At 33.5% G+C, this 24,920-nt stretch overlaps 1 protein-coding gene across 4 annotated transcripts; it reads left to right on the forward strand.

Moving 5' to 3' along the window:
* Window positions 1–1,994: 1,994 nt before the first annotated feature.
* On the forward strand, window positions 1,995–24,425 carry LOC113495713 (galactosylgalactosylxylosylprotein 3-beta-glucuronosyltransferase sqv-8-like). 4 transcript variants are annotated; one of them, XM_026874606.1, is made up of 7 exons: window positions 1,995–2,357; window positions 3,349–3,502; window positions 3,779–3,838; window positions 4,369–4,404; window positions 14,100–14,231; window positions 19,202–19,423; window positions 21,530–24,425. In XM_026874606.1, the coding sequence occupies exons 1-7, from the start codon at window positions 2,170–2,172 to the stop codon at window positions 21,692–21,694; spliced, it is 957 nt and encodes a 318-aa protein (XP_026730407.1). In that variant the 5' UTR covers window positions 1,995–2,169; the 3' UTR covers window positions 21,695–24,425. The 4 variants fall into 4 exon arrangements, with proteins under 4 accessions (XP_026730407.1, XP_026730408.1, XP_026730409.1 ...); XM_026874607.1 differs by lacking the exon at window positions 4,369–4,404 and having other exon boundaries at window positions 1,996–2,357; XM_026874608.1 differs by lacking the exon at window positions 3,779–3,838 and having other exon boundaries at window positions 1,997–2,357.
* The last annotated feature ends 495 nt before the right edge of the window (window positions 24,426–24,920 follow it).

The following is a 24,920-nucleotide window of genomic DNA, read 5'->3' on the forward strand; positions in this document are numbered from 1 at the left end:
ATATTCAGGTCCTTATAAAGTGATAAGAGATATAACGCCTAATGTAGAAATATTGAAAAATAATAAATTAGATATTGTGCATAAAAATAGGACCAAACTGTATCACTCTTAGTGAACTGCAATTATGTAACCAAAGTTATTTTAACTGTCTTAGAATTGTAAAAAAAAAAAAAAAAAAACACTCTTGTATCATGTTTTTTTTTTTTCTTTGTAAATGGGGCGTGTAGTGTAAGTATTAAGTATATCTATGTATGTAATAATGATCTAATGTGTAACCAATCTTACCTTTTGTGTACTCCACGTGTAACCTCATTTTTACTGTATTTAATCATTGCTTTATTATAATTAAATCGCAGTCATACCTGAGATCTCGTAGTTTCAATGTGTTTTCTAACACCTCCCGTACACTTGTAAAAAACTGCTACTTAGCTACCGGTTAAACTAGATGCCGACTCCATAGTTAGGAAAAAGCTAGGCTGATGATGATGCGTCTAATAAAGAAAAACAGCAGCACTACGATTTACGAGGTTTTCGAATAAACTCGTACCTAAGGAAATACAATAACTGAGTATTGGGACTGAAAAAGAAAAAAGTAGCATTGACGTTATAGCTAGATACTTGTAACTTTTATCTACAAGTTTTATGTAGGTACTAATAGTACCTATGTAAAGATCTCAACCATCTCAAACACGTGGCAGAAATGACTAGATCTATTAAGTTACCAGTAGGCTAGCCTACTGAAATACAATACCTTTTACCTTAAAGTTGGATGTTTTTAACTAATTTTGCAGCTCGCTTCTTCGTTTGTTTGCAATCTAATTTTACTCATCAACTTCTGACCGTCCCTACATATCGTTCGGATATTTTTCACGAATATAGTTAGATAGTCAGGTAGGTATTGACTTTCCTTTGGTTTTACAACTCTAGGTTATTCTGCGTCGTAGTGGAAGTAAGTAGGTACGTACCTATAGATATCGTCGGCGAAAGGTAGGTAGGTCATGAAGCACTTCAATTGTCAAAAGTGCCACTCATAGGTACAAAAAAGGCAATTTAAAAATATTCTTACCTAAGGGTGCTCCTCTGTTTGTTTGGTAGTCGGCCGGTCATCTGTGCGTCCGACTGTCACCAGGCAACATCTTCTGAACTGTGATAGCTAGACTCTCTCGTCATTTAACCTCGTGTCTCGATTCTGACTTACACTTTTGCAAGTTTTTAACAAATCTTTGGTAAACATATGTAGTAGATAATATTTTGTAGGTAGGTACCTAAGTAAGTAGGTATGTATTTTTTCAAAACAATAAACCTAATTACAAATTCATTTCTATTTCAAGTCTACAGTCAATTATTATTACATCCAAAGAAAAAACAAGTACCAATGTCGATAGTGGCGCCCATCGCCATTACATTGCCATCTGTATTTTAGCCTTTGAAGCTTTTTCTTTGACCGTCAATGTCGTGTCAACGTTTAAAATGACCGCGTTTGTTTATTACAAGTGAAACAGATAGCGCTTAGACACTTTGTTCTCATTATAATAATAGCTTTCTCGATTAAAATACTTACAAATTACAAAATAATGTTTAAAAAAAAGTTTTCTTGGTAAATAATTATCATAAAATGATCAAGATTGATATTCACACTTGTGTCAAACTAGTTTGTCTTTGTGTACAAGAAAAATGTTTTAAATGCATGCATAACAAAGACAAAATGTACCTAATTATATTCTCTACGATCGTTTTATAATTATTTTGATTGATAGCTATTGCAATAATAGCAACATAATAATAGTTATGACATTATCAGTACACTATGAATGTATGTTAGTTTTTTTCTTTTTATTTGTTGAAGTAGACTTTTTATAATTTACCAGTTATTTACTATTATTTAACTTTGTTTTACGAACCATTAAAAATATATCGATTTTAGAAAAACAAAATAGCATTCAACTGGCAATACTTACTGTCTCCACTCGTCAGACGTTTGGCAACATTCTTCTGTCATTCATTCGTCGACGGCGAATCAGCCGCATCAGCGGACTTAAGTGCTCGATATTATTTTATACAATTAATTTAAACCGGCATTACAATCTATACAATAATGCGCTATAGACTGTGAGACGCACGCGTGAAGTGTTTGTAAAAATATTAGGTGTTAAACTGATCGACAATAAGATGCCTTTTGTAAACATAAAGAAGCAATATCTAGCAATCGGGATGTTGGTTTTCGTTTTACTGTTTTTATTTAATTCAAGACCCGTTTTCCAGTGTCAGTTTAATCCAGAAGTGACTTCATATCTCCCAACGATATACGGAATAACTCCTACGTACTCGAGACTCGCACAAAAAGCGGATCTAACAAGGTATAAATTGTTTATCGTGATTCTTCTGCCCTTGATTTGGAGTCTATCTTACCTCATTTGTTTGGCCAAAGTATTTGGCAATAAAGCTTACTAAGCCAACAATTATTTTAATTGGGAAATTGATGGCTATACTACCTTGAGAGTATGATGTAGTAGACATTTATAAGAATGAATATCAGCTGATTTTATTTATTTTATGAAGTTTACTTACGAGCCATGCAGTGTTTTAATTTTGAATGCTTGAAATAATCCATAAGAAAAGTTGGACAATGTTAATAGAAATCAAACTCATTCTTATTTATTGATAAATTGATAATAATATATCCTATCTAGTAATTGCTTGAGGATCATGACATTGAATTTATGTATAGTTAAGTAAATAGAATCAGATATTAAAACTATCTGATTCAACACTATTGTAATGCTATTGACAATAATGTTATAGGTATCAAAATTTGTTTTTATAATTTAATTCTGTTGTTAATAATAAACAATAAACAGTGAAGCAATTCACTAGTGTATATTTTGAAGTCCATAAGATATAAATTGACTCGTCTTTACATCTACATAGGTACCATAATAATTTTTGGTCTCCAAACTTAGTGTGAACTTATTCCTTCTCACTTTGTCATGGCTGAGTGTCGCAACAGTATTGTGAATTGTATGGTCAACTATCTTCGTGGATACTTGTAAGAACTCAGGAATCCATGAGCTCATAGTTGAATTTCTAATTCTTGTATATGAAACATACTAGCTTTTCGCCCGCATCAAAGTTGGTTATATTGCGTTTCCAAGAGAACTCTTCAGAAGTCCGGGATAAAAACTATCCTATGTTCTTTCTCAAGGTCAAATCTATCTCTGTAACAAATTTCATTAAAATCGAGTCAGTGGTTCAGATGTGAAAGCGTAACAGACAGACAGATAGACAGACGGACAGAGTTACTATCGCATTTATAATATTAGTAGGTAAACAATTTTTAATTGTTCGCAGATTATCACAAACCCTGATGCATGTAAAGAATTTCCATTGGGTGGTTATAGAAGATTCAACGGAGAAGACGAAGTTAGTTGCTAACTTGCTGAAAGAGTCTAACTTGAAATATACACATCTGAACATCAAAACACATAGAACAAAACATTCCACGGTATGTATGGATCTTTATTTTAACAAGGCTGATATAAATCAAATTTTATCACAGTTACAGGAGGCGACTTGACCTATTAGTGTTTTTTTTTCAGTTTAAATATTTAGTTTCCAGCTTGTTACATTTATTTTTATTTGCATCCCTTTATCTGCATATCTGAATAGCTGTCTGAAAGCAACCTCGTTTTTGCAGATTGACATATTTTCTAAAAAAATATGAGCAAGAATATTTCATCTTCTGCATTATTAGAATGATTTATTATAATAATACTTTCAGGTAATGGACATCAATATATGTCTGTTTAAAACAAGCCTATACAACACATCTTGGTATTGTGTATGTCCATCAATTTTTGATATTTTTTATGATTGTGGATAAAAACTTGCAAATTATTTAGGTGTCTTTAAGTAAGCAAATTGTGTCATGTATACAAACACACCAATCATTCTCCAACAATCAAAATTTTCCTGTATTAGGCTTATAATTTAGTATTTATAATGCATCCATCACTCTACTCTGTTCGAATCAACATTAAAATACAATATCAATACCAAAGATTAATATTTACTATTAAGGTACTTAAGCATGAAAAATTGCAGTTTATTATACTATAGTTCTCTGTTTGCCATGCTGCACCCAACAGACGAGTGCATACTGCCATGTATGCGTATTGATTGACGTATCAATTAGTTCAATCCGTGTTATGCTACAAAGCGTCCATCCCACTGTCTTTGAAAATGAGTTTTTGGGCAGATCACGGTCGGTCTCAAATATGAAATATTTATTAAGTAAATAATTTTAGAAATAGCCAATGTTGAAGCTTTCATCTCCAACTTTATATAATCAATAATATTTGCGCTTTGCAGCCGTACTGGCGGACCAATAAAGGCAAAAAGCTTTTAGTAAGTAGTTAAAAACTGTAGTAAACGATATATAAATGTTTGGGACTTGTAGTTTGTATAATGAATCTGTGCAAATTATATGGTGTGGGCTGGTACATATGTTTGTGTTGTCTCATCGTTCATTTACGAACCAAGTTCATGTTTTGCAATATTTTATTTAAAGATATAATAGCTTCGTCGTGGATAAAACGCGTTATAGGTATTAAACTTAGAATATAAACACATCAAAAAAGTCTAAGCAACACGTACGGTGTAGGACTTTTAAAATACATACATATTCATAACAATTTTTTTTTGTTTTATTTTAATTTTCTCCAAATTAAAAAAAAATAAATATTTTAATTTATTTTAATGTTCTCCAAATGAAATAACGGCCTTTGCTTTATTTATTTGGTGATTCGAAACAAATTTTTAATTGTTGCCTCTATTGGTTAGAATTTTTCGGGAACGATTTTTCAATGAATTTATCTGTTCTTAGGCCAATCGTTCTAATGAAATTTTAAGAAGGCCTTCCGTTGTTGGGTTATCAACAAATCGTCCAAAATCTATTGAACTTGTCTCTGCAGCACGTCCTATCAAATCAATCAAGCGTCCATTCTATGCAATACCTTTTTTTTTTGTCCGGGGTGAAACTCTAATGACATCAACCCACGCCGAGGGCACGGCGAGGGGATATGTCGGACTCCCACCGACTAAAAACACCCCGGGCCTCTTCAACTGCCTGAGTCAGAGCCACGGGATCGCTCGCGCATGCTTCAGCGCGATTCTATGCAATACCTGCCCATACCATCACTGTGGAGCAACTGCATGGATGCAGTTTCAAGACGCATCTTAACTGTTCAGCATTTTCGGGACAACGATACAACCGGGTCACACGACAAAATAAAATTTATCTCATGGCTCCTGGATCCAAGTTTAATATTCGTACCTAGGCCATATTCAAGCAACATATTTCTCACCGTATGTAAACAAAACACTATCGTTAAGCATGCAGGTTTTGTGACGATGCGTGATGCTTAGTCTTTTTCATGTGTGTATTATGTATGACTTAAGTACGTAATTATACAGTTAGATTTTATAGCAATTTAACGAGCCGCAATCTTGAATACTGATTTAAATGATCTCATCACTAAATAATTTGCAAGTGAATGTGTACTGATTTAATGTATTAACATACAGTTTGATTTGAAGTGACTATAGAAATGTGTTATTTCATCAAGGTATCTAAAACATTAATTTGCACCAAATGGTTTTTATGTTACGTTTTTATTTTTTGGTATTTTTTGTGTTTGTTTTTACTTTTTTCCGAGTGTTAGATTTTTTCTAATAACATGTTATCAGGACAAGTGCAATAAACTTAGTATTTTATCAACTGTTTTCCGCTTTGTTTGGATATAAGCAATTCAATTAAGGTCTAATAAAAAAATAGATGCTTGTGATGCGACATCAAATTGTGTACGTTAAAAAAATGACGTCTTCCGCGTTTTGAAAGGCACGTGCAAAATAGCGCTTGATTGGGCTAAGACAGCAAAGGGAAAAAATGTATCCGTGTTTGCGCATACGCTTTGCACTGCAAAATGACCTGCACTGTTTGCTGATGTTTAGTGTCAGTATTTGCCCAGTGGTTTTAGTTCTAGGTGCATTCCCAATCCATTTTATTCGCTACTCAGTACAAATTATTCCTTATGTCAAAATTCAGAGTTTGGACAAATGATAATGATAATTTCTTTTTACAATGAGGCACTAGACAGAACTGCCAAAAGTGTCATTGTTTTTCACATTTACATAGTCCAATAAAATTTAATGAAAAGACGTATGGGAACATTGCACACCTGTTTTCAACCTTTATGCTTCTTGATGCCTTGATTTTTGTGTTATTAACTACAATATTATTATCATATTACAATATTCACTGGTGCGGACGGTGCGTAGTTCTCTCGTGAATGTTGCGATTTTTCTCCAGTGATCGTTACCATCTTTTCTCAAGCTAAATAAAAAACACTTTGTAACACTTAAATCTCTTTTACTCGCCAAGCAATTAATGGCACGCGACAGACGTAATCATTACTTCTCACTTTTAAAAATGTTCGGCTCGAGATGTTAGTCACGTAACAGCATAAAAGACATCGATGTTTTCTATGTAAATTGGCTATAGTATGTTTCCCAAATACGCATGATTTAAGAAATAACCTTCGTTCTGGTATTTATAATATATATTATGCACTCGTGACTTAATTTACCTTTTCAAAACTAGTAAAAGCAGACACCCCATATCGGAAACTCTTTAGTTAGTTGATATTAGATCATTTTATTTCATGTTGATCTGAAATATAATTGATTAACAGAATAGTATTCCCATTCGCTACTGTGTGGCATCGCGAATTTTTTCAGAGAATAAAAAAAAAAAGTTTTTTAGTCTATGGCAACTCACAACTAAACGTCACTTTCTTTTTTCGCGACTTAACGGCATCGTGGTGATTTTGTTAATTACACTTTAATTACGTTATTTAAATAGTTTTTGGCATATTTCAAGTCGAAAAAGTATTGCCAAGTGATACAAAAGCCTTGAAAATACTGGCCAAGATGTTTAAAAGTGATCTTCGAGACTATAAAGGCGCTGCGGAGTTAATGCAGGATGCGTGTACGCAGCCCTTGCCCTAGGTTCATCGCCGTGGGATGGAACCCCAAATTACGGAATATAAACGATGGAACACTGACCCATAACCTCAAAGAGGGGGGCCAACAGGTGAGGTTTTCTCTGATTTTAGGTTCAGCGAACAAGGACGCAAATATGATGTGAGATGATGCGAAATACTAAAAACATGCATGAACCGAGCGGGTCCGAGAGACTTTAGCTCGAAGATCGGGCTCTTCGCGAGACGTCGTAGCTCTGATAAACCCTACTGCAAAGTTCGGGACGCGAGCCCGCAACTTTGATAGTACACAAAACAACATGCATTACGTATAACCGAGCTAGTACGCGATGCTCCACGCTCGATGTTAAATTGTGGGCGCCCCCAAATTACGGAATATAAACGATGGAACACTGACCCATAACCTCAAAGAGGGGGGCCAACAGGTGAGGTTTTCTCTGATTTTAGGTTCAGTGAACAAGGACACAAATATGATGTGAGATGATGCGAAGTACTAAAGACATGCATGAACCGAGCGGGTACGAGAGACTTTAGCTCGAAGATCGGGCTCTTCGCGAGACGTCGTAGCTCTGATAAACCCTACTGCAAAGTTCGGGACGCGAGCCCGCAACTTTGATGGTACACAAACAACATGCATTACTACAAAGTTCGGGACGCGAGCCCGCAACTTTGATGTTACACAAACAACATGCATTACTACAAAGTTCGGGACGCGAGCCCGCAACTTTGATAGAACAACATGCATTAAGTATAACCGAGCTTGTACGCGAGACAGCTCGAAGGTCATAACTTCGTACGAGATACGACAGTTTTGATGAAGAACGTACTATGTTCACTGGTTCTCACAGTCCACAACAAGAACCAATGGTGACACTCTTCGAGGTGGATTCGAGGCTCAAGATAGAAACAAGACCAATGCAACTATCAAGAATGTATAACAAAAGTTATAACCGAATACCACCTCTAAACCTAAGCAAGGACTGTGGAAAACATAAGTGGTCCGGCATCAAACCAAAGTGCTAGCACAGCAAGGTGGACCCAAGAGTGGTATGATACAACTGTGACACCCTCGCTGAACAGGACACAGGAAGGGTAGCCCCGAGAGGGTACACCATGCCATGCATCCAGCAGGCAATTGTCAACCAGGTATATGTAATATATCTAACTGTCTTTCATGTTGTGAACATACCACCACTAATGTACCTTAAAATACTTGAACATAACATTGTTTACATAAACAATATACATATAAATGAAATCAACAATATGTGTCAGACCATCAATAACTCATGAGTTAGGGGCTGTACAAATATGCACTCACAGTAAAAATTTCTATCTATATACATATATGTCTAAAGATTTAATATTCTTAAGACCACCAAACTCAACGGACAGATCAGATTTGTTCTTAACTGAAAACCAAAAATATATATAGAAAAATATTATAGTTTTCAAATTGTGGATATGGAAACCTTGGACCATCAATATCACATGTCTTGCACAGTCTTAAGATAAAACTGATTCCTTAGGTTCAATAACACCTAAACTCAGAAAAATTAATCCGCTTTGAGTTTGAAAATGTCATATAAATTTACTGCAATTCCATGTAGTCCATGTACAGCACCCACAGTCCTTACAGACTAGAAATTTAACAAACTGTTGTCTGAATGACCACCCATTGGTTAGAATCAGTATAAATGTCTGGCTGACAGAGGGGCTACACTCACATTTATCTAAATGATTTTCCCTCATTGTTAACTATGATTAAAGTATATTAGTGCAATAAATACTTTAGGTTTACTATGAATAGAGACTAGTTAACATCAGAAATACAGCAAGAATGCAACTCCTATAGAGATACTAAATATCAATGATATTAAACATTGCCCAATCAGCAAATTGGCAAGATTGTTGGGAACCTTCTGTGAACCTGCCCAAGAGGTTATGTTCAAACACACACAAAAAATAATAGAACAAGTTAAGTACTTAGCCTTGTTGCATAACAATAGCAATCTTGATGCTGTCAACTGACCTAAGATGGGGCCCCATTACATAATCCGAAACTATAAGAACATTATAGAAAATGTATACTAGAACTAGTTTCTAAAGCTTTTCTAATAGAATGGTGACACATTGTAATGGCGAAAACAATTGTAGTGTGGTGCCTTGTTTAGAATGATGACTTGCATTTAATACATCAATTAGAACATAATATTAACTGGATTAAAACACATTGCAAGATTATACAGCCAGAGTAACATGGCTGCAAATACATAAGTAAGATAAATAGTGCTCAGTTCCACATGTAAGTCAATGGAAAAACCATACTTGTTTCGTTATCAATAGATTTTGGGCCCCACAAGTTTATCTATAGCAATAAAAACAATGTGACACACACATCTCTAAGAAGTGAGGCACCCAATAACATTAATGCTACTAAACACTAAATGTATATGCATCAATACTTAGTGGACATGAATATGTTTTTTAAGCATTCCCAACATTTGTTTACCTTACTAAATGTTTCAGAATATTAATAATGACAAAGCAAAAAGTCACTAAGTTCTTATTCACCCAATTTTGGGATTTTTAACCGACAACACACACTGAGCAGACTAGGTGCCCTGACAAAAAGCATCTCTTAGGGGAAGCAGTTAGAAGCCAACATTAGATAGCTCATTAACCATCATGTTACCATCTGTGTCAACAAAGCAGTAACCGGGATCCAATTTTGATCTTCACCCTTATTAATTAGGAAACATTAATAGAAAGTTTAGAGAATGGAGCTAGCTTCAAAACCCTAAATTTCTACAAATCAGCATTGACTCTAAAGATGGGAGAGGAATTAGGCATGGATAACAAAGGATTTCTGAGAGGCTTACTCAGATTGAGATTTGCCTGTATTACAGAAAGCCAGAACCCATATTTTGTATTGAACCAGCTAACTCATCTGCTAGCTGCCTCAAAACACAATATTATAAACATATTGCTTATCGGTTAAGAAAGTATAGATGGTTATTAAATAGAACTTGCAACAACTGGTTACAAGCAACATGATGACAAAATAGGCTAGAACATAATTATATGGCACAGGAATAACTCTGTTGACAATAGACACAAACATACATATATTATGTTAATGAAACATACAATACACCTGTATCTGAAGACACAGAATTATTTAGTTATTTATTTGAACCAAGACACAAAAATCTTCTAACTCCTAGCTTGGATAGCTGCTCAATGGGTACTAGCCGCCCTCTCATACATTAAACTAAATAACATAGCCCATGTCACACCCTGACAATTAATAAGATGAGAATTGTGATAACCAACCTTACTCTCAGTAAAAAAGGAAAGGAACCATAATGTACTTTTTACTTTTAAGATCATAAATTATGGCTAACTTCTAAGATTTAAAGATCCTTGTAGCCTTAACCAATACCTGAAATAAGTTAACTTTACCATATTAAAAGTTTTACCCTTGGCCTTCAAAACAGTTAATCAGGTATCAAATTTATACCTGCTGACAGCTGTATCCCACACTCCAGCAGTACATCTGCAAGAGCAGCAGGAATGCTCTTGAGTTTAATCAGGGAAAAAGGTGGTTTGGTTGTAGGTTCTACTACCTTTGCAAGGCCTTATAGCTCATGTCTTAGGAACCGACAACTGCAGTGACAAAAATTTTAATTTAATTTTAATCATAATTGAGTGACTTACAAACTGCAACTGACAGTAAATGGAATATCTCATTATCATCTTGTTATTTCTTATTAATAGCTTATAAATAAGAAATATTTGCAGTACCTTAAATACTCTTATTATTACTGCGCTAAAAAAGAGCAAAAATTAGTAACTAATTATCTAATTTTATGGCAAAATTAAAACAATATGAAGAAAATCTGTATTACTAAAAAAATCATAATTACATTGTAAATAATTAAAAATAATTATCAAATTGTTTGACACAATTAACACAATGTGTAGAAAATTTGTTACTAAAAATTTATTGTTACATTGTTAATAATGAATAATTAATTATCAAACTGTACACAATATCACTATGTATTGGAAATGTGTCTTACTCAAAATCCATAGTTACATTGTTAAAAGCTAATGGTTAAGTATCAAATTGCACAAGGTGCAGGAAATTTGTATGACTTAAAAAAAGTCATAGTTACATTGATGTCAAAAAGAGCACAAATTGGAAATTAATAGTCAATCATGAAATTGGTGGACACAGTCTCCACAATATGTGGAACAATTGATAAAGATATATTTATTTGCATAAACATGTGTAACATAACATAAAATTTGTTCATTGTTCCACTTAAAAACTCATATTACATTAATCTCAGTAATAGAACAAAGATAAAGAAGTATTTATTTGCCTAAAACATGTATTAAACATTTTTTGATGTGGTGAAAATATAAGGACAATATATGCATCAACATGTTCTGCCCTTTTGGCTTACAAATTTGGCATTTAGAAAAAAATGTTAATTACTACAGACTAATTTTATAAAAAATGAAAATTAATAGTTGATCAATAATCAATGTGTATGACAGAATATATGTATTAAACATTTTTTGATGTGGTGAAAATATAAGGACAATATATGCATCAACATGTTCTGCCCTTTTGGCTTACAAATTTGGCATTTAGAAAAAAAATGTTAATCACTACAGACTAATTTTATAAAAAATTAAAATTAATAGTTGATCAATAATCAATGTGTATGACAGAATATATGTATTAAACATTTTTTGATGTGGTGAAAATATAAGGACAATATGTACATCAACATGTTCTGCCCTTTTGGCTTACAAATTTGGCATTTAGAAAAATTTGTTAATTACTACAGACTAATTTTATAAAAAATGAAAATTAATAGTTGATCAATAATCAATGTGTATGACAGAATATATGGATAAAAACAAATATAGATACTAATATTAGGATAATATGCCACTATAAATAGATATCTTAATAATTATAAAGCCTTAACCGTTATTCATCATATCCAGGCTTATAAGATGTACCCATTATGCCTCAATCTCTGAACAACTACTCTGTTAATCAATTATATTTCAGATCAACATGAAATAAAATTGAGGATTGGATTAACTTACCTAAGTGACATCCAATCGTAATTTTATGAAGGTTGATCTGAAATATAATCACCCACCCCAACCCCAGCATCAATAGCTGAACCCTGGCATAATGGGACCCACAAAATCATGGTTAGCTCTAAATCAGTGACGTTTAGTTGTGAGTTGCCATAGACTAAAAAACTTTTTTTTTTTATTCTCTGAAAAAATTCGCGATGCCACACAGTAGCGAATGGGAATACTATTCTGTTAATCAATTATATTTCAGATCAACCTTCATAAAATTACGATTGGATGTCACTTAGGTAAGTTAATCCAATCCTCAAACAGTGACTAATTGGTTGTTTAACAAATAGAAGCAGGATGTCTGTGACACAATCTATAACAATTATGCGGTCAGAAAAAAAAGTTGTTGAACATTATCAGATTTGCATGACATAAACATAGTGGGCCAGGTCTGATTTCAATTGATGTCATCGGCCTATATTTTTCACAACTATGTTGGCGTCGGCTTCCAGTCTGCCCGGATTCAGCTAAGTACCAGTGTTTTACAAGAAGCGACTGCCTATCTGACCTTATCGACCCAGTTACCTGGGCAACACGATACCCCTTAGTTAGACTGGTTGTCAGACTTTCAAGTTTCTGATTTCCTGTAATGACTGTCAAAGATGTATGAATAACAGCCGGTACCCACAGTTTAACGTGCTTTCCAAAACACGGAGGAACTCCTTATGACAAAGATGGTAACCCATGTACGGACCAAGCGCGTCATGCGTAGCTTAACCTGTGATCGATTCACTTATGCAGTTATAGCTTAGCCACGAGTTCTTCGATTTAAATTGATTTGAAAAGCAATAAATGTAAAATGCTGTATATTGCAAGGCAAGAGGCACTTTCCCTGATTATATTTATGGGTCTATGGCATAGATGGGTCTGATGGGTTGTGACTATTTGTCCAGTTCTAAATATGTGATAGAGGTTCACATGGAAAATAAAATATATAGTTGTTTATTCTTCTTTCAAGATTATTTAATAAACGTCTTTATGAACTTTAGTTAGATAATTTGTAAAGTAACCTTTTTAGTATTTTGTTGGTTTTCATTTCCGTAGGAATGATATAGACCTACCCTGCACCGAGAGTCATTACTCTTATGTAAACATATTTGACTTTATGCAGGCCATTCTTTCGACTCTAAACGTACCAAGTACAACATGAATAAAAAATAACAAAAGAAGGCATGAAAATAATTAATAATTACTTATTATTTATGCACTTAATATCGTCCTTCACTCTATCACATATTTGAAAACTAACATTAAATAACTGAGAAGTTTTAAGTTTCATAATGTGTTGTCTTTTGAATTCCTAACAACTTTGTTTTTGTCTATGAATAAATTGTTAACGTGTTTTGTGTTCTTTCAAATGTCAACATAAATAATGTTTGACTCAAGATGTTTAACTCTTTCATGAATATTTGTAGTAAGCGTACATTTATATAACATATTAAATTACATATTACGTACGTACGTATTTATCTATAAATAGCAATATCATCGCATTACCAAAATCCTTCCTGCGGGTCTTGATAAGGAATTTCGGATTAACTATCTTTGACGTCGATAATTATTATTAACTATACTATAATTATCTTTATCCACGCAACCGGCTGCAATTTCTTTAAATATCCTGAAAGAGTTAAACAAATTATTAATAAAAAAATCTTCCATTCAGAACCAATTCTTAAGAAACTTCTCAATTGGTCTTGTACCTTTAATCATTTTGACCATTATGAGAACTTTTATACTAAACCTATAAAATAAATTGGCTCTAAATGAATGCAAAACTAATAATATGGAGAATTTTACTAACACGAAATAAGAACTATTCAAATAGTATCAATTACTAATCGGGGTATGTAAATATTTCAGGCGAGCGGTGTGGAACAAAGGAATCTGGCTTTAGACTGGCTTAAAGGCTATTTGCAGAAGGCCGAAGATACGCGAGGAGTTGTGTACTTTATGGATGACGACAACACATACTCACTTAAAGTTTTCGATGAGGTAAGTCCATGAACCGTTAATCTTTATTTTACTCCAATTTTTGCCGCTGTTGACCAAATTGGGATAGCATTTATCCGGTTTATTAAATGGTTTGAGTCTCACTCGGTCAACGCGCTTATTACCGGTGTTGTTCTCCTACCTGCTTGCTTAGTGAGTGACCTTAGATACAGCGTCACAAAAACAAACAAAAATGTGCGTGCTTCATTCAAAACAAGTGCCATAATGGATGAATTAAGCCTAGTGCAGATCTGCAGCTCGTGGTATAATGGAGAAGAAATAGAGAGTGCAAAAACATTACCGTGTGAAATATCAGGTAATAGAAAACCAAATAGTAGTGTGTCAGATTTATTGAAAATTATCAAGGAAACCGAAAATTTGCCGAAATTCGTGTCGAGAGATTAAAATCGTCTACCGCCAGAGTCACATTTGATCATCTCGACATAAGTAGCTTGCTCAACACTTGCGAACATGAGAAATGGAATGCATCTATTTAGGGAAGAAAAAAACTCGTCACCAATAAATTAGAAATGAAATTACCCCTTTGAGGGAAAATAGTGATTCATCATCGTGTGTCGCTGGCCAGCAGAACGGTGGCAACCCGCAGTGCGGGGCATTGGAGTTCAAAATGTTGTGACAGCAACTAAAAGGAGCAAAGCCGCTCAGACAATATGATGCATGAGCAATATAATATGGTAAAGGCGGCGTCTTATAACATTGTGAACAGCGTGCAGGTTACCACTATAAGGCTGTGTATGACTGCTGCAAATTGACATTTGTGATGTGATCGTACTTAATTCTTTATTGTAATAATTGGTTGATCGACGATAAACGGGATACTAATTGATAATTAAACCTATTCTAATTTTCTATGGGTGTATAACTGAAATAAATGTTTTTTTTAATCGTCTCGTGATTTCCGTTATACCATGAGATGTATTGTACGAAAACAACAATCTTTCATTCTGTGTTCTGTCAGAAAAAAGAACAGGTCAAACACCTGTGCTATTTTTGGCGATTGCTCTCTGATGTGTAGTTAATAGTGGGTAATTTTTGCAACAACTTCGGGAGAAATATTTTAAAACTCATCATTCGCCTATATCGCTTAGTAAGTCTGTGTTTGATAGTCTGTTTTAGTTTGTCCTGTGTTTGATGTTTTGCCACGCTGGCGACTGTGACAATGAGCGGATATCGTTGCTGTAGCAATAAGCCGCTTAGCGAATAATGTGTGAGATTGATACATGTTTTGTTATCAATAGACCAAACTAGCTTCCTTTTATATTTTTAGATAGTATGCTGTTATAATACAATATTAAATTTAATCTAAAAAGACTCGATTTTTCTTAATTTTTCGCCATAGAATTACATCAGCGACGAAATATAAAATTACGTTTGTACTTCATATTTTAAAAGAAGTTTTTTTTTTCTTAATATACCTACTGCACTCTCTGTTTTTTTTTTCAACTAATCAGCAGAATGTATCATACATTACACCAGGAGATGGTTTGCAGCACCAGATATCGATGAAAATAGAACTGTATGTACCTATATATAATACATCTAAGGATAGGTAGTCTTAGTTACTCTTTTTGGCTCTCGAACGAATTCTTTTTTAAAAAGTTTTAAAACCAAGAACTCTTTGTTGACCGCCGCGGTCACCCACAACGCCATTTCTCAAAACGAATGCCATCTGAAATGTTATCTTCATATACGTACAAGATAAAGATTCTCATAAATTGTGATTGAATTTCCCTTCCGCAATGTGTTCATTTGTTGCTATTTGTTTGACGCTTGTTAAACAATGTATGTTTGTTTAATTACTATTGTGTTGTCAATTCATTGTTATGAGAAAGAGATTTCTAATGACATTGATAGTTGTCGTTAGAAATTAGACTTATTAGGGTGCTTTGAGATCATCGAAGATAAAGAGAATCTACTCATTATTAACTTATCTTATGCATGTGTTTTATTTGTATTTAAAACATCGACTTACAATGACTCTGTATTTTTGACTGTATGTGTAGAAGTCCATATTGACACAAAGGCATGATTGTTATAAGCAATAATTAAGTATATAATTAAGTCAGTAGTGCTTGGTACGTGCCTAGTGCTTCAGAATAACTGAAGAATGGCAATGAATTATAAATTAATAAACTGCTTCTGGGTCTTAAAAGAAAAAAGGTACCTAATCAAAATGCCCAGCACGGCTCTGCGTGTTAATTTATTAAAACACGCAGATAAGGTTCATTCTTGAAATTAAAACGACTTGTAGGTGTTTTCAAAGTCCAAATTGCGGCAAAAAAACGTTTTGTAAAAATATTGCCATCATAAAACGGAACGGTGTTGGTATAACGTCATTATTAGTATGAAAAGAAAGGAAAGAGGAAGCTATCCATCCTCTTTGTATCCACCTTCTTTCTTTTACGTTAGTAGAAATACCTTTGTCAGACCGGCCTACGCGTTTAAAAGCAAACCTATACTTTATTTGAAAGCGTTTATAATACCTTCAATTACTACAGGTACATTACGAAGTAATTTAAAAATTATGTAGATGCATGAAGATTGATAGCAGTAATAAGTATTTTGTTTTTTCGATTATTGTGACATTTACGTTACTGACGTTTGATTAAATTATGCCTATTATAAAAATTAGAAATTCCATTCTTTGCTTTAAGAAATACGTAAGGAACTTTAATAGGCGTACCTCATTAACCTTTGATCGATTTAGATAATTATTTGCTCATTCAATTCGTATTAAATTGACAAATATTAATTGAAGGTTTTTTGTTAATCGGTTCTCATAGCCGTGGCAATGAGTGTAATCGGATGTGACTTGTGACCGAGTTATGTTATGACGCGGCGTACGATAGGATATGTCATTTAAAACATGTGCTATACAAACTCTAATGGCATGCTATTTATAAATACTAATATTGTAATACTAGATATTTATTATCTTTGGTTATAAACTAAAAATATCACAGAAGGTAAATTGCCTTGTTTATTTACATTCCACGTAACTGGATTTATTAAAAGGAAGTCATAAGTGTTAAATGTACATTGATTATTATACCGAAATTCTTAATATATAAAATAGTACTTCGATAATTATCATATATAAATACAGAAAAACTAAACTAAAAACTACTTAACACACTGAACTATCACTGTGTGTTGCCTAGCCAAAATACTCGGACATCGATCCTCATATCTATTAATGGCCCTGTTTTTTTTAATACTGCAGGTATCACAAAAAGCTCGCGAGATTGTATATGTTATTAGAGATAGATATGTGGACATTTTGATACCTAAAGTACATCGAACTATTATTAAACGTTTCGGTAGGGTCATCGACACAATCTTATCGCGTCCTCGCTACTTATTCACGAGAGTGCCCTGACTGCACGAGTTCGTTTCCTAAGCCATATACAAATAGATAAAACTTAGTTCAAGCGAAATTTATGACGCGTAAAGTACGCCGCTACTAGGGTTAGCACTAGCTCCAAAATGTACGTGAGACCTTTTTTGTAACATTATGTCAAACTAGGCTCAGGTATAGGTAAAAATGATAGTGAAAAGTCAAATGCTCCTTTTTTATTTATTGTAATTGGTATCTATTTGATACGTGAGATACGTGAGATACGTATCAAATAGAGGCATGTCAGTTAACCGATGTTATTATACAATCGTCCTGAGACTCAACCGGTATCAAATTCACAAAAAAGATTGAAAGAGCACAATGGAAAACAATCGTGTTTTTTTCTGAAATGTTGTACTACGAACGATACGCTAGCTATCTAAAAAGGCACATCCCTAGTAATAAAACTAGTTTGTTCCATCTGACCTGATTCCAGGCTATCAATTGGTAAAGTATTTTTCTCTAGAACATTTCTCCTTGTTTACGAAGTGAGTTATAAAGTGATCGAGATTAACACTCATTGTTTTACTCGAAATAGCAATAAAATTCTTATACACAAACAATAAAATCATTGAAGCGCGTTGCAATAATACTGTTTATCAATGGTGTAACTAAATGTGTAGTTGTTGGCTTGTCGATAACAAATAGTACCTACAAACAATACAGAAATATTAATCAAGTGAAGGTATTTTCCAGGAAAATGTTTTTAAAATTAATTTTTTTATCGATGATATGTTAGTTTTCAACATTAAACTTAACGCTGCCCGTTTTACCAAAATTGTTTATTTTTTTAGTTAATTATATGTTCTATTTACGAATTAACGCGGATCTGATCCCCGCGTTAAGCTGTTCTGATTCTGGCTGTCTATGTGCATGTAAGTTGAATGTTTGTGTATCCTCCCGTGACACAAAGATAAAATAATTGTTCGAAAAGTAAAAAAAGCTGTTCCTTTACTACTAAGATTTCTCCAGCGGGGCGTGTCTGAGAACCATCGCGACGTCTAATGGGGTATTATTAGGTCACGAGCCTAATTCGATCAGCGGTATTATTTGACAACACGCCAATACTTATTGCCCAACGTTATTGGATTTCAGTCTAGTGGATAGCTGAAGCCTTTGTGCGAAAAGGCTTCTTAGTTTTTGATCGTTGAAGTGTAGTCAGCAAAACTTTTGCACATATTATAATTATTTATTTTTATTAAAAAGGTGTGTCCACATAAAACCTTTGTAATAATTTGAGTGAAGTCCTTTTGCTAAGTAATTTTAGTTTATATATTGTCCTTCTGTTTCTCGAAAACAATATCATGATTAGGCATTTTAGTAACTCGGTGTTGCTAAGCCTGGTTATAGGTCCACTTTTTTGCCATCGCCGAGTTGATTGCGAAAATAATTCAGAGAATTACTCAAATTTTTCGATTCCGTTCACACTTCTGTTGTCCTTCTCTTTTTACTTTGACTGACCGCAAATATTAGAAGCATAAGAAAATATGATTCGGTGCTACCAAAAAGGTTCAACCCTTGCATAACCTAATTTTCAATCTTCTCTATTTTCCAGATGCGAAAAGTAAAGAACGTCGGCGTATGGCCGGTAGGGATAGTGGGCGGCATGCGGGTTGAAATGCCGCTGGTCACAGACGGGAAGGTCAGTGGGTACAACGCCTGGTGGAAGCCCTTCCGACCCTTCCCCATCGATATGGCGGGGTTCGCAATCAATGCGACCCTGTTCCTCGAACATCCCGAAGCGAAGTTCTCCAGAAAAGTTCAGTCTGGGTTTCAAGTAAGTTATCAATTTATTGTATTATATGCAAAATTATTGCATGAGTATTTAGATAAACTATTGAAAATATCTATTGAAAGACTTTGAACTAGCGTGTGAGAATTAATCGTGAATTCGGTTTCTGCTTAAAATCTGCTTGAAGTTTAAAAATGGTACTGCCATCGAGATTTTTAAAAGCGTGAGATTGTGAACCTACATTGAAAAATAGCAACTTGATTAACTGAACACTGGAATTGAGATGTTTTGTAACAAGATTTAAATAAAAATGTGCAGTACCTATTATTAATAAATTTGTGGGACTTTCTTGCTCAAAACCTTACTTTTACGTTTTTATTTCCGACATAGAAACTGAAAAGAACACTTAGAAAATGTTATTCAAGAAATTATCCAGAAAATACAAAAATACTAATTAAGTGAAATTTGCACACAAACGAAGTCGCTGGAATAAAACATAAACTATATTAGACGCCACGTATTTTCTATATCCAGTGCCATACTGGCAATTACAAAAGACGTTTGGCCAATTGTAATAATTAAATGACAATACACTACCATCTGGTCCCAAAGTAGGTGGAGTCTGTCTAACAATAACCAGACAACGAAGATGGAGGCAGTTAAGTGCTGTTAATGTTCTAGTTTATTTTATGATCTTCCATTGATCAAAATAAAGACCTATTTATTGAATGCGATTTATATTATATTGTCCTCAATTATGAAAGTAACAGAAATGAGGCCGGAACACAGTCACGTTGACTTATTCTATTGAATTAATAAAGGATGATAGGTGGTAAATGGTAGGAGCTCGTGGCTAAGCTATAACCGCATAAGTGATTCGATCACAGGTTAAGCTATGCTTGACGCGGTTGGTCCGTAGATGGGTGACCATCTTCGTCATAACGAGTTCCTCCGTGTTTCGGAAGGCACGTTAAATTGTGGGTCCCGGCTGTTATTCCTACATCTTTGACAGTCGTTACAGGTAGTCAGAAGCTTGAAAAAGTCTGACAGCCAGTCTAACCAAGGGGTATCGTGTTGCCCAGGTAACTGGGTTGAGGAGGTCAGATAGGCAGTCGCTCCTTGTAAAACACTGGTACTTAGCTGAAACCGGTTGGACTGGTAGCCGACCCCAACATAGTTGGGAAAAGGCTAGGCCAATGATGAGGTGGTAAATGGTAGGTTATAAAAAAGTAAAAATCTATTTAGATCCACAGTTGGATAAATAAAAAAATACATAAGACACGTATTGCCCTTTTCTGAACAACAGAAATTGACAAAGAGGACTTGTATAAAGTTTAGGAAAAAGATTTGTAACGTAACGATTTAGTAAAATTTATACACAATTGTTACGGAGGACACTCCTAGGTTTTTATCACATATAGTATAGTTTATACTAAATTATTATTCGCTAAATACTAAGGGCTAGAATGCTGTATGATAGTATTAATTTCCTATAGTGATTATCTCTTCCTTAACTGTTATTCTCAACAAGATTTTATCTATAACACACCGCTATTTTGATATGACAATATACTTTAAAACTACTTTGATTCAAATCAGAATTCTTGACGTCATAATGAGATTGTCGTAGGAAGTCTAAATGTTCTTTTATAAATTGTTCATATCAATAATAGTACTATTATAGTGATAATATTTATCTAGCTTTCTCTCTGACCACATAAATACGGCCTGTTATCACCTATCAGTCATATCCTGTCTCTACATAATATACATACCGAGATGGTATTACATTTTAGTATAGTATTCGGCGTATTATTCTCGATACTCCTGTTTTAATCGTAAAACAAAATCAACTTTATTAATATAAATATAGAGTTCATTTTCTAGACTTTCAGTGTGGTTATTATTATTTTAATGCGCCAAAATGAAGTGCTGTTAGGTTGGAATTTTGACAGATGTAATTTATTTACTCCTTACACTTAGGCCCTGTTTGTTAATCAATACTTAATATGCGTACGACATGAATTATAAAACATTATCATTTAAATAAATACGAGTGAAGAAATATGTGCCTGTATAAAATCAAAATATTTATTACATACAAACATTAATATAAGGCATACATTAATGTATAAAATATTCGTTTTGCAGGAAAGCGAGATACTGAAATACTTCGCTACTAAGGACGACCTGGAGCCGTTGGCAGACAACTGTACTAAAGTGTATGTATGGCACACTCGCACACAGAAGCCTTCAATACTTAACCCTAAGAAGCTGAAGCGCCCCCCTGTGCCCGACGACCACATCGAGGTTTGAATCCATAAAGTATTATCAAAGGTAATTAACTAAAAAGTTTGTCTCAAACGAGCAAAACCTCGTTTTGTGAGATGTTCTTCGCTAACGTCTCGCTATCTACGTAATTAAAATACTCAATTGGTGGCAGACTCACCTCCCTCCGGTCAGATAATTTATTTTCAGTGTTAATTTATATTATAAAATTCCTGTAAGGTCGTTTAGTGATCATTCTTCGTATTGAGAAAGGGAAAGCCATATCTAAGAATTTTCACGGATCTCAAACATGGTTATACCACAAGGAGCAGTTAAAAATAGAGGTTAACTGTTATTTTGTGGGGAATTATCTGCCCAGAATATAAAAAATTGAAAATATTGCAATATTATATCATTATGCCTTTTACTCCAATTCCTATTATACTCGTTCGCCAAATAACGTAATTGACTGTAAAACTTCTTAAACTTCCATGTATTTTTAACTTTAAATTAGTTTAATTTTATTTTTGTTTGTTTATTTTGATTGTCTTTTGAAATAAACAAGCAAGAATTAAAAGCCAACTGTGCTCTATGCCCTGTGTTTCATTGAAAGACTAATATTCTGAATTTATCTTGAAATACTCTCCGTGCTCGTTAACATTCACTCTTAAGGATTAATTGCTCATTTATCTTTTAAATTAATGTACTTTTCTAATCATACCAGTGACCCCCCCCCTCCCCACGTAGGTTTCTAGATTTCATGTTACTCAGAATGCCGGAGTTCATGTACGTTACACAGACACTTCTGAATGCCGTAGTGCAATTTTGATGAATGGGGATTTGTAAGGATCCCTTACATTGCTGCAGTTGACGTTACCTTTTTGGCAAACAATAATAAAACTGCTACAAGGACCCATTTTCCAATGTAAATATTCCAGTGACGTTATATTTTAATTTTTTTAATAGATATTATTGCTAAAATGAGACACATAATAACTTTCAACAATTCCAACACTTATCACGTGACATAAATAAATGGTAACACAAAAGGCACGCTATTATCTACGTTGGCAACTATTACCAAAGTCGTCTATATTTTATGGGTTGGTAGACTTAAACAGATTCCTTCTGTTTATTGCAATTTGTGCGTATGGTTTATTTAAGTATCTATTGTGTATTTATACACCGGGATAGAATCTGTTTAGAAATATTAAATTAAGATTAGACTGACTACAGATGTCATATATAAAAAATTACTATATCTTAATTCAGAAACCTATCGCAGTAGTGGCTTTAATAAAGTATTATAAATAATCAGCCTAGCAATTACTGGAAAGAAATGTATTATTTGGCCTAAAATAATTATCTGAGTAATATTATTTATAAAAATCTGTCCTGCGTCTAGGTATCTTAGGGAGCCTACCAACATCTTAGATAAGACTGCTGTTTTTGTGTAAAAAAAAAGTTACAGGCCTTTCAGACCGTTGAACCTGATCCAACGTTCAACATTTCCCATATTCAGTCGGTGCAACTATCTTACTTTAAGATGAGGTACGCTCTCAAAATTAATAAAAATATAACCTTACATTTCGTATAAAACTCATGTATACTACAAGTCCTGAAAATTAGTTCCTAAGTAAGTCACAGTAAGAAATTAGTTCACAAGTTAGTAGAAGCTTTGACACCAAAATAGCGTTCCGAAAAAAGTATGAGAACCACGAAGGTTTAATGTTAATTTATAAGTCATTTTCCCTCACTATGCGATATTACTCTTTTATACTGTTAATCTAAGCTTTAAAACTAAGCATAATAAATTAGTTACGAATGCTCAACTTCCGAATCGGTCTAATACTTGATTCCTTTTAGTGTAGTAATCATTGTACTTATCTTATTTATATGTGTACACTGCATTGGATGAGGGTGTGATATCGTTAATATTTTTCAACTGTGAAAGAATATTCATCAACTGACACTTATGTGATCTTGTACTAAAATGTGTTTATATCTGTGGTGATATGAGGTTTTTCATGTATGAATTGTTGCAAATGTTTCTTTAATTTTTGTGGCTCGAAAATAAAATTAACGATATCTCATTATTTTCATCGAACGGTACTATTTATACAACAGTATAGTTTAAGTTAGCGTGTAGTGGAGATCAATAATTTAGTACCACGAAAATTAGACGAGGTTAAATCTTTTTCTGTCATATTTATACAACAAGTGCGAATGTTTGTATGCAAGTTTGATTCCACTTATGATCATTGAAACTACTCAACCGATCTTGAAGATTCCATATATTGCAGTATTGTTGAGGTTCAGATAAGAGCCACTGGCGTCAAAGCTGTAAAAAGCAAATAGAAATAGTATGCGCCACAGACAGTATTAAATAACTTCAGAAAGCCACGTGTAAGCAATATCGCTGATACATCGTTCTCGCATGATGGACATAACTAATAGGTCGCATGTCTAATAATTTCGTGGTAACCCTTCAGTAATTTAATATTGATAATTATAATTACGTTTATTATTTCTCCTGTATTTCTGTGCAATTATGTTTCATTATTATAAATGAATAAATTATTTATTTAAAATTCTATTGATGTAACACATATCGAATCTCAATTCTCGTGTAGTCAAATAATGTTTAGTTGATAAGAAACACAATTTAATAAATATTTCACGAATAGAATATGAATTAAAAGTTCCATGGTTCAAGTTTGAACATGATTATTTATATGTTAATAAAATACTGATTATGTATCGTATCTAATAAATTGAGCGAATGGCCTAAGTTTAAAAAAATAATAATTGAAAGTTAAATATTTCAAAGAGGTCAGATTTCCAGAATGTGTGTTGTCATTTAGAACAATTCAACTAGGTACATGTCAGTCTCATGGTAAAATTAAAAGTGGAACAGTACCTAGAATAATTGATTGCAATCACTGGTCGATATTATACATTTTTTAATGTTTAAAAGTATTTCTGAAAAGTCATCTGCATTTTTTATGTTTATTATTCTTGTGTTTAATATAAGCTTTATATAAAATATAGTCGACAAATATTTATCGCTCCGTATAATATTCATACGTAATTAAACCATTGTAATAATTTATAAACCAGTGTGTCGGAGTCGCTATGGCAATAACGTATTTTTTACAAATACAAAAATAGGTATAAATATGAACAAACGTATTCTCTAGTTTAATTTGTAGTGTTTAAGCAAGGACGAGTAGAAAACTCTTTATGTGATGAATTTTTTAGATTTCTATTTCAA

This window comes from Trichoplusia ni, chromosome 7, assembly GCF_003590095.1.
Source record: "Trichoplusia ni isolate ovarian cell line Hi5 chromosome 7, tn1, whole genome shotgun sequence".
Lineage (NCBI taxonomy): Eukaryota > Metazoa > Arthropoda > Insecta > Lepidoptera > Noctuidae > Trichoplusia > Trichoplusia ni.